The sequence below is a fragment of the Strongylocentrotus purpuratus genome, unplaced genomic scaffold (genome assembly GCF_000002235.5).
Source record: "Strongylocentrotus purpuratus isolate Spur 01 unplaced genomic scaffold, Spur_5.0 spur5_scaffold_1, whole genome shotgun sequence".
NCBI classification, from domain to species: domain Eukaryota; kingdom Metazoa; phylum Echinodermata; class Echinoidea; order Camarodonta; family Strongylocentrotidae; genus Strongylocentrotus; species Strongylocentrotus purpuratus.
The window spans coordinates 21,495,192-21,506,555 of NW_022145594.1; the positions used below are offsets into that span (position 1 = coordinate 21,495,192).

The following is an 11,364-nucleotide window of genomic DNA, read 5'->3' on the forward strand; positions in this document are numbered from 1 at the left end:
CACGCCTACGAAGTCATAATTTGCATACAAATACTATCGCTTTGACCCGCCCCTTTCTTAAGACCGCCCACATCTATTTGATGATATATTATAGCAGCGACGTGGTTGAGCCTCATTTTAAATCGTAATATTACCAGGACAATGGCTGGAAAAGGTACGGTTGCAGTTTGTTCTTTAGCTCGATCCGACGATAAGTATGAGCACTTCATATCGGTTTTGAAAGAACAGTGCGGAGTATGCGTAAATTACGTAAATATATCAAGTAGAATATTGGAAAATGGACATGATTTCTCTCAATACGATGGCGTGATATTGATTCATTCAGTCTTCTGTGGCAGAATGTCCCTTACAGACGTAAAAGATGCACGCTATCAAAAACTTCTCCCTTACTGGAAGAATCTCCTCGGTAAGTACCCCAAGATTACTCACGATGTTTGATGTGTGAATGGTAGACATGATAGCAGGTTTTCATAGACTTTCTGACTTGGCTTAATCTGACGGGAGAGGCAGGGAAGGGGTCCTAGGGATCTAAGTTATTTTAGATTAAAGGCAACCAGAACAAATATATTGTTGTATTTACTTTCATCGATTTAAGTTGACTTCATAAACCCAGTAGATAATATGATATGATAATGATCATATATGGTTATCAAATTATGTAGATCAAATGAAGAATTCAAATAAGCACTGCTATTAATTACAGCAAAGTTATACGATTTCAAAAGATCTGTGTTAAAATCCACGGATTTTTAAAACCAGAAAGTGCCATTTCTGTTGGTGCAAGCCCACTTTGAAAGAAGCTCCACCACCATTCGGACCACCTTTTAAAGAATGTGCACGGGGAACCTAACAGGGAGGTCAAGTTTGGCCCTAATTCTACAGAAATTTCACCGTTTTATGAAGTGTGGAACGATATGAGTTATAGTGCGAAATTCATAATAATGTGTTTATGTGCTGGAAAAGGGTATTGATTGGCCATTGGTGGAGTGTGGATGCGAGGGGAGTGGTAAGGTTGAGCAGTACAATGTATTACAGTATAGTTTGTTTAGTATTATATTCCATCAATTTCTTTTTATCATTATTCAAAATTCATTTCTTGTAGGTAGCAGGTAGTGCCATTTGAGCTTCCGGGTTACTTCAAAACTAGTAATGACCAGTTTCACCAAAAACAGCCTATGAAATTCAAATTAGCACATAATGTAGTAAATATGCAAATTAAATTAGGACATTTATTACGCATATACTGTATAATTACGTGTATGTTCATGTGCTTGAAGGAAAAGTGAGTGGCTGGGTAGGATACATGTAGATGGTTTCAAAGAGAAACAGTAAAATCCAGTAATTCATATACAGAGTGAGTATTTTAATGAAATGCGTATATGCATCTTAATGTACAGTGGTGTAAAACCATAATGAAACTACATCTGATTCCTTTATATTATTTTTTTCAAACGCTGCATTTTTCATCAAAATAAAACCATGTCCGAAATGAAGAGTGAGGCAACAGATTGAACAGTTAGAATAACACTGGCTAAGTAAGGAAAATAAGTGAAGGGGAGACGATGATGCCAGCACTTAAAACATATGCATTGTTATGGGACATCGTCTGTTTATATTAATATGGTCCCTTGCGTTACGTCAGAAATCCCCGCAGTAGTTGGAGAGCTCTTCAAGCGCGAAAGTGGGGCTATATTTTACCGTGTTAAAATTAATAATAATCATTACTTTGAATGTTTCCAAACGGGAAATTTCGATAACCTCGTTCGGTTTAACCTTCCCCCGGGCTTAATAGGGTTAAACGATATAAATTAAATCAATATTTAAAATCAATGAATGTCTACTTTAAGAATGTCGTGGTTTTAATGACATTATTTCCTGTAGGTAGCAAGGAGAGAACTTCACGATTTAAGTATGATAATGAACAATATTAATGATATCAAATCTAGAAAATAGAGCTCAATATTTGAATTGGACACAAATCGTATTTAAACAGCTCATTATATTCAAATTTAAAATTAAGACTTAGTTTGGTAAGTGATTAGTTGAAAATGTATTTCTTTCATTAACCGTCAATCGTTTTTTAAGTACACTCGTACCACATCTTTAATCTGCAAATGTACTAACACATGGTAAACCTACAATAGCTATATATATATACATATATATATATATATATAGCGCTGATTGACGTATCTGGACGTATCACCTCATTTCCGCGTGCCCAGTCTAAGACTTCAGACCTGTATTTTGAATATGCAGAAGTAAATAATGTTATGGCTGTGTATGAGACAGTATGATTAGGAATATATTAAAATTCACATATTTTACATTACATACATAACACTTCAATAATTCAAATATCGCCGTGTTATGACAAACAATGGAATGTAAAGATATCTTGAAAAAACTTGAATAATTGTCATGAGTATGATTATAAATATATTAGCACTTACATTTACATTCGACGATTTCGACGAGAAGACAATCTTACTCAATGTTTTAAGTCAATGACCTCTTTCAATTTATTGATTCATTTGGGAGGGGAGGGGGTGAGAGGTAGGGGGTACAGGGCTGGAAACAATTTGTTTGTTTCATAATATTCTCTACAATTTGATTAGTATGACTTGGTCCTTTATGTTATCAAAATGTTATGCCCCCAAAACAAATATAACGATATCTAACAAAATAACGTTAATTGACCAGTATACACTTTTCGCAAATTGCGGACTGTGCTCGCCGATCTTGGAGACATATCTCACCGGTAGAATGCGCTATATGTGTTTGCTAGACTACTATCGCTATGCGAGATTTGTCTAAGAGACAGGATTTCACGCAGACACACCTCACCGCGACACAGGCTGATTTCGAGCGCTACCATTGCGTACAAGCTCTTGTGATAATATTTATTCGTATACAAACAAATAGGACACGATTTTTCGTATATTTGCAGCACACTTTTTTCACACAGGTATGGTGAATGGGACAAAACCATTTGTTGATAAGAAGTATTTTTCACAAACATTACACCCGATATTTAGTGACGGGATATTTTTTCTCAAATTAGGCACAGTTCAATCAGTAGTACATTTAGGTTTTAACTTGCAATGTGTATATGTTGTAAATGATCGATTCACAGATTTTTTCCATTCATTTCTGCAGGTAGAGATCGTGTTGCAGTCATTGTCACTGGGGCGGAGAGAACCAATGACCTCGAGGAACGTTTCAAGGAGAAACAACCCACTGTAATTGAGTGTTCAGCCCATGTCATGTTCTGTGAAGCTGGAGATCCTATGAATGATGCCCCTGTGGTCAGCACAATAAAGTCCTTCGTTAGACTTTTGCCAGACCAACCTAAAGTTCGTAAAAGGCAGGCAAAACCCTCCAAGGCGACCACAGAACTTAGTGAAGATAACAGCAACAAAGAGAGTATGACAATTCATGCTAAGATAGTGAAATGTGCAGGAATCGATGTGAAAAACGGCAAAGACAAGATCCATGTTGAAGTCATCATTTGCGCTGAGGGGTCCACAAGGAAAACCCTTTTGAAGACCTTAAGCGAAGATGATTTGAAAGATGAGGCAGATTTTCTAATTTTCCAGGAGAACGTAGGTGAGTAAAAATACAGCATGTACACAATTCTTTAACACATCTGGAAGAGCTTTACCAAAACCCCTACATGTACCTTGTGTAGAATCCTAATCAGAGTTGTTGGTACACCCTGGCCATTGATATGTGTAAGATGTATATCCTTACACCCCTGTTACACAAACAGGTGATTTCAGGTATCAGGTTAATTACACTCTAGGCAATCACCCCTTCAAAATTAACGGGAAAATTACGCCCCTGAGGACTATTACCCCCCGGATAATCCCCAGAAAGACAACCACCCCCGAGGACAATCACTCCCAGATAATTCTCCCCTAGGACTACTACTCCCTAAGGACCCCATTTGATGTGTGTTTAGACATTCATGTACAGTGCGTCCAAGAAAAAATAAAACCGAGAATTATCGATGTTCTATCATATCGTAATCAAAATTATAATTAATGAATGATACATATTGGTAAATCTTAGATCTTCCTCTTTCATTTGATGCAACTCATACGATACACATTTCACGCATGAGTGATTAAAATCAATTTGAAGAGAGGGAACCAGAAAGTTATTTGGCGGACGGTATCTGAATTTCAAAGAAAAAACACAAATCTAGAAAGTTTAGCTTTTGACCTTTCATATGACACCTCAATCAGGAAAAATGAGCAAGGAATAAAAAACTTCTGTTTGTTTATGTGATGCTTGATTTTCCATAATTTGATCATTAAAACGAATTCGTTTTCACTGGCTGCCTGCCCTAGCAAAAAACGAAATTGACAAAAGACAATTCCGTTTTGTTAAAGATCAGCCATAGACGAAACGGAGTTAAGTCTCTTGTCAATCATGATTGTTGCTACGGCAGGCAGCCAGTGAAAACGAACTGTTAAAATCAAATTATGGAGTTTGTATTGCATTTACACTAGATAATTGTGATAAAAGGGAACTTGATAAAATGCATAGCCTTTATTATTTTTGTTGTTGATACAGTGTCATACATAGTCAGGTATAGAAGTATAATAATCGAAAGGGACAAAAAAAAAGCAAGTATCAATTATAGAAAAGCATACATACAAAAACAATGAAATTATATGGATGGTGGATGTAAGAAGATATAGAAATAGGAAGAGAAGGTAAAGAATAGGAGTCAGACGTACAATGGGAGATAGCATAGGAAGTTTTAGAACGGAATGTGTATAGCGCCATTTTTTGTAAAGAGTTAATTTATGGCTGATGGGAGTTCTCGGCGGGATAACTGAAACATGAATATGCCGAAATTTGAAACTGTTAAAAAGTTGTCTGTCAATAATTAAAGATAAAGACCAGTTTTGGAAACGCCCCCTCCTCAAAAAATGAAATGGAAGCTCTTATTGACAATCATGTGAAAGAATATGTTTTGACTAATACGTGATGATACAAATTTTGCCTAGAAGCTAGCCGCCTACTAATTGATATATTTGGAAAAATTAGTATATCTATTTGGACCTGATAGATATCGCGCACGTAACGAGTAGTCCCATATACATCTTTCTGTATAAAGTGCTTGTAACTTTACCAAGACTGGGCCAATTTCTTATCATTTTGATGATTCCAGAACCTTGCAGTACACACCAATACTTATATGCTAGATGGTCAACCTTTTTTGATCGATTCCACAACGTTTCTTTCACAATGCAATCGCATGACCAGAACTGATCGTTATCTTTAATTATCGACAGACAACTTTTTAACATTTTCAAATCTCGCCATATTCATGTTTCAGTTATCGCGCCGAGAACTACCATCAGCCATACATTTAAGGGTCAGTATGTTAGTAATAGTTAGCATTATTTATCCCTCTGAGTACACGTTTCTTTAAAAGAATTGTTAGTATTTTAGAAGAAAAGAAGAAGAAAAAAAGGAAAGCTGCAAATATGTTGATGAAATAAAAAAATAGACAAAGACAGGAAAGCAGTTATTAAAGTCTGTTCGTAACTCTTTCTCCTTCTAATTGTATGAGGCACGGAAGAGTCACCATAAAGATCTAGTGTCTGAATATAAAGAAAACACAAAAGCCTTGTTCAATATTGTGAAGGGTTTGTTAAACATGTCAAATAAACAACCCATTATACCTGGTAACGTTGATTCAAAATCATTCATCGACAACTTGGGCAAGTTTTTCTTGGATAAAGTTCAGAAAATTTATAACGATATAGAATTTAAAACTTATCAATATGCATGTAGACAAACTGATCACTGATGACATTCCAGTCGTTTCGCAGATAATAACGCTCACAAGTTTTAAATCACTGTCTGAGCGAGACGTCAGGAAATTGATAATGAAGCTCAGTAAGAATTCCTGTCCATTGGACCCAATGCCCACACAATTATTACTGCAATGTCTCGATGTATTGATACCTGTTATTACTTCTATGTTGAACTTGTCTCTATCAGCAGGGCAATTCCCTGCTTTGTGGAAGGTCACTCTAGTGAAACCACTCTTGAAGAGGCCGGGCCTCGAAACAGAATTGAGTAATTTAGGGCCATTAGTAATCTTCAGTTTATTTCTAAGTTAGTAGAAGGCAGTGCTTTGAGCAGTGCTTTTGACACGATAAATCATTCATGTCTACTGAAAACTCTAAGAAACAATTTTGGGCTTGATGGCAAGGTTATCGAATGGACTGAATCTTACTTGTCAGATAGAAAACAGAAAATTGAAATTGATAATATTGTCTCTGATGTATTCAATGTGCCTTTTGGTGTCCCTCAAGGGTCGCGTGTAGACCCTCTGTTGTTTATATTATATACAATCAGAATCCTTAGAAATATCCATATGGAGTTTTCTAGTCCTTACACACCGGCTGAAGATCATTGTATTTCTGAATTAGAAACATGTGTTGTTTATATTAGAATTTGGATGTTGCAAAACAGGTTGATGCTAAATAATAAAACAACTGAACTTTTGGTCATTGGTACTGTAGTGCATCAGTTGGCGACTCCACCATAACCCCATATGATACTGTTAGAAAATGTAGGTGTCTTCTTTGATACCCACTTGAATATGGATTCACATATTACTAAAATATGCAAATCAGCCTATTTCATGATTTATAATTTGAGACGCATTCATAAATACTTTGATCAGGACAGCATGAAAACAATCATGCATGCATGTGTCACTAGTAAACTAGATTATTGTATGGATTGCCAGACTCACAAATTTTCAAGTTGCAGCGGGTCAAAAATTCATGTGCACGACTAATTTGCAGCCTCTTAAAATCCTCTCGAATAACCCCACTTCTAAAAGAACTACACTGGTTGACAGTTCGCCAGATAATCACAAGCTCTAAATGGTCTAAATGGTCAAACTCCTTGATGCATATCAAGTCTCAAACTCATGGTCGTAACCTTCGTAGTACACACGACAGATTTATGTTGCACATTTCTATGTGGAAAGCCCCATCATTAGATAATTTTAAATCAAGACTGAAAACTCACTTGTTCATATTGTTTGTATAGCACAGCATTTACGAGCTCTTGCAGCGCATTATAATATATCCACATAGTTATTGCGCTTTACATATGAATATAATTATTACTATTATTATATGCAGTGTTTGAATTACCCGAAGCAAGAATTCCATTTTAGAGGAAAGCAATTAAAACAAATTGGACTTTGAAAGAAACTGGACAATTATTTTTTTAGAAAGTTACGAATTGTTTAAAATTTTAATCACTATAGGTATGGGCTCTTCAAAATGGCTACATCGGTAATGTCTCCGTGATTTAGCCCTGGAAAACTTTCCCGAAATGACTAAAATGTCAATTTTCCGAAAATGTATGAAGCGAGAGGGTCTTTTTTGTTTAGAGGACCTAATAATATGATATCCTTAAAATATTTTGAGTAGTGCCCTAAGAAAGAAGGCACTTAGGAGAAAAAAATGAATCAATTACACTGTTGGTCATAATGGTGGAATAATTATTGTTTACCCCAATTTATTGAATGATTTTGACAATGATTTATTCCTAATAGATTATGCCTAATGCCCCGACCCCCAACATAAAAAAATCTTCTATGTGGGCATGCCTTAAACCATAATGCATGGCCCTACAGAGGAATTTTTCCTGTTGGGGACTGGGGGAAATGCAATGAATTATTGCAAATTTATTGCATTTTCTTTGTTTTTTTTGTTTTTGTGAGGGCGTCGACGTACCCTAGCGCCCGCTGCGCACAGTCATGATTCATTGGCTAAGCAATGGCCTCGTTACTGTGAGCCCCCAGGATAAAAACCGTGTCGATGTGCTATATTAGTGTCCTTGTATGAGGTATTAATCCCCATTACTGTCAGTTATGACTTAAGGACGTAGGTCCCCTAGTTGATTAGCATAGTAGCACACACATGCTTTAGCAGTCACGCAAAACAAACACTCCCCAATTGTCATTCAATAAAATTTGAGAATGTATACTATTATCTAGATCTATTAGGAATAAATCATTGTCAAAATCATTCAATAAATTGGGGTAAAAAATTATTATTCCACCATTATGACCAACAGTGTATAATTCTTGTTCAAAACAAACGGGATAGTTTTCTGCGCCTACTACGTTCCAATCCACTGACCACGATACAATTTGTTGAGATTCGCAGAGACTTAGTGATCTTATATTTAACCATTCATACCTTCATTATTATCAGTCCAATTCGTTTCAAATTTTTGCCATTCTGTTTATCTTAATTTACTGCTTTTATACGAACGAACTTATTACAAGGGTTGGATTCCCTTTTAAAACCCCGTCATGATCTGTTATTTCATGTAATAATGAGAACTAATCGGTCGCAATGTGACCTCAAAAATATTTAAAATTTGGCTTCGCTCGCTAGCTCATGAACACACAGCAGCAAAGGGTCAATAAGTCGATAAACAATGAACGTTTGAGAAGATTACTCGCATCGCTTAAACGGGATGATTTCATATTGCAGTACCTTTGAGTTCAACCAAATAGGTTACACTAGAAGTTTTACAAAAATGTTTACAGTATAACAATTTCCCATAGGGTATTTAAATACTCCTCTGAGTATAAGTTCTGGATTTAAAAAATTAGTTTTTGAATAAGATTAATGTGAGAAATTACCCCCTGGGTGGGGGGGGGGGGGGTTCATGCACTCATTTAAGATCGATAACTGGTTTTTAAATATTTTGTTATACAAAGACAATTTTTAAAGACTTTTACTTGTTAATAGGAAGTGCTAAATATATATGATGTGTCAGGTTTTGCTTTAAAGTAGGCTTAACGTTTTAGAAATGGAGAAAATAATTTGACATTGAATCCAAAATTTATTTGTTGAGATGAGTGCGTGGGGGAATAATGGAATGTTATTTTTGTCGACATAATACCTGCGTTCGGGCCAATGTGAGATTAATTATTGTTTGATAAGAAGACAGTAAGTATAATGATGAGGAGAATGGGAGAGAGTGAGATACACACACTATCTATCCCCAATCAAAATCCACTTCCCTCAAAGACGCAGCAACCTGAGATTATGCATAGTCGAGGATAGGAAGTCAAACGCGAATAGATGAGAGTTGATATATTTAATCATTTTGATTTGATGAGTCAACCAAACAATATTCAAAAGTAACACTCCCTCCCCTCATGTGCATATATGAATAAATATTCGCTGCTACATGCTCCACACCTGTTGAAACTTTTTGTGTGATGAAATGGTGTTGAATATTGTTTATGTTTTGAGACTTTTTTCCTTTCCACATGTAACTAATTTTCATTTTAAAGAATGGATATTAACTGCTACACTTTAAAAGAAAACGAAACTTGTTTCTTTGTGTCTTCTCCCTCTTCACGCAAAGAACAACAGCAGCAGCAACAATAATAACGAAACTGTTAGACAACGATATTTATTTCAATATTGATAACAGAGGGCGCTCAACTAGAATCAGTGTATCGCACTGAGAGCCTAAGCTTTGGATAGCATGCGTTCCCAGTGATGGAAGTGAAGAAGCGTGCCTTGAAGAGAAGACTTATGTCCATCACGGCTCTCCCACACTTTGAGGTTTTATTCGTTCCATTGAGGGAGAGTAAAAAAAAAAAAAAAAAACAATTCTGCAAACCTATATTTAAATCTTTTTAAAATTTTGTTTTATTTACTATTTTTTCGTCACTGTTTCTTTAGCAGCATCCTCTTTAAAGTGAGACGCTTCAAATACATATATTGACATGATTCTGAAAATTTACTAACTTACACAATCATGGCTTGGGAAAAGAAGCCACTTAATTGAGTTGCAGCTGCCAAGTTTTTCCCAGATGAAACCCCCAATGCTGGTATATTACTTTTAATTAATATTCAAATATGCCTACTGCTTGTACATCTATCAAAATTTGGAACTATCGAGCGAGATTAAGAATTGCAGATACTGAATTACTAGCAAAACGTAGTATAGCTATTTAATGTGTCTACTAAATCGCTGAGGTATCGCAAGCGCAATGTAGTATTGGAATGTATATTGCTACAAGCGGCAGTGGACCAGTGGGTATTTCAAATATACTGGCACTCTTTTTGGTTTCTTTTTGCCCCCGGAAATGTAAAAATATAGCGCAGACCGTTATTTTCGCTCAGTGAGGGGGGGGGGGGGGGGGGGAGGGGGTTGTAGTGTGAGCACTTAGTTAAAAAAAAAACTAAGAAACAAAGTGGATCCGCGCCTGGAGTGGTTAGACCCTGTTCAGCTTTTGGCCCATTGACTATAAATACGGTTAATACCTGTGAGGATTGCCATTTACGGTACATGTACACTGTAGATGTACATGTGCATTGTCCTTTCCACTCAAAAAGCATGATAACATAGGTTAATTTGTTTAAGCCCCACTGCACTACTTGTAGGTACTTGCTCTCTCTATATAGAAAACTATGCCTGAACGGTGCTCGTTGGTCCCCCATGAACCTCTTTTTCTTATGTTAATTGAGAGCTGAGTTGATGAGATAACCACCTGTCAGTGACCACGCTTATCCCTCTAATCCCTCCTGGCCAAACTAGTACAGAGGGGCTTTATTGTTAAATCAAGCCAAAAAAAAAAGTTTCAATGGACAGATTTTGTATGTGTAAAAAAATGAATTAAAGGTAGTTTTCATAAGAACAAGCTGGTGCCGTCGGATAGATGCGAACCCCATAACTCGTGTTTGGCAGCTCGGAGATTGATTCTTTAGATAACCACGCATATAAAATGTAAAGCTATCCTGAATAGAATAAAAACCTCAAAAAAATCATTCAAGCGCCCTTTCGATGTGGTGAATTAAAGGTTAAATCTACCAAAAAAGCAACCGATACTTTTTTTTTTACTCAAATTGATAGAAAAACAAGGCAAAGATCCCCCAAATGTCTACATCTTGTTTTGGATACAGCGTTGTAAATTCAAGGTATTTCCCATCTTCGCATGATTTGAAATTTCAAATAATCTACCCGATGTACTTCAGGAATGTTGGCCAGATTGTTGCCATTCCATTTCAACTTGTTCCAGGCAGGCTTTTGGGGAACAGAAAAGTAAATAAGCGTTGAATGCATTACTCTGATCGTCGCTTGTGAACTTGTCATGTTTTTCCGTAAATGCGATCCAGTCTTGTTTGTTGGTATTTGATATTATGATTAATATAAGTAGTGGTAGAAGTAGTAGTAGTAGTATAAGTAGTAGTAATAGTACTATTACTATTTCTACTCATTCTACTAACATTACTAACTACTATTAGTAATGTTAGTAGAATGAGTAGAAATAGTAGTTGTAGT

The 11,364-nt window shown here is 36.1% G+C and overlaps 1 protein-coding gene across 1 annotated transcript; it reads left to right on the forward strand.

Annotated features, from left to right (window-relative positions):
* The first annotated feature begins 297 nt into the window (after window positions 1-297).
* On the forward strand, window positions 298-3,617 carry LOC115921277. The gene is made up of 2 exons (XM_030978604.1): window positions 298-406; window positions 3,160-3,617. The coding sequence occupies exons 1-2, from the start codon at window positions 340-342 to the stop codon at window positions 3,615-3,617; spliced, it is 525 nt and encodes a 174-aa protein (XP_030834464.1). The 5' UTR covers window positions 298-339.
* Window positions 3,618-11,364: the final 7,747 nt, after the last annotated feature.

What these genes read in the sequence shown, in the direction of transcription:
- LOC115921277 (XM_030978604.1), top strand. Translation starts at nt 340, where the DNA reads ATGTCCCTTACAGACGTAAAAGATGCACGCTATCAAAAACTTCTCCCT. An exon ending in TTACTGGAAGAATCTCCTCG is followed by an intron (nt 407 to 3,159) that starts GTAAGTACCCCA and finishes TCATTTCTGCAG; the next exon opens with GTAGAGATCGTGTTGCAGTC.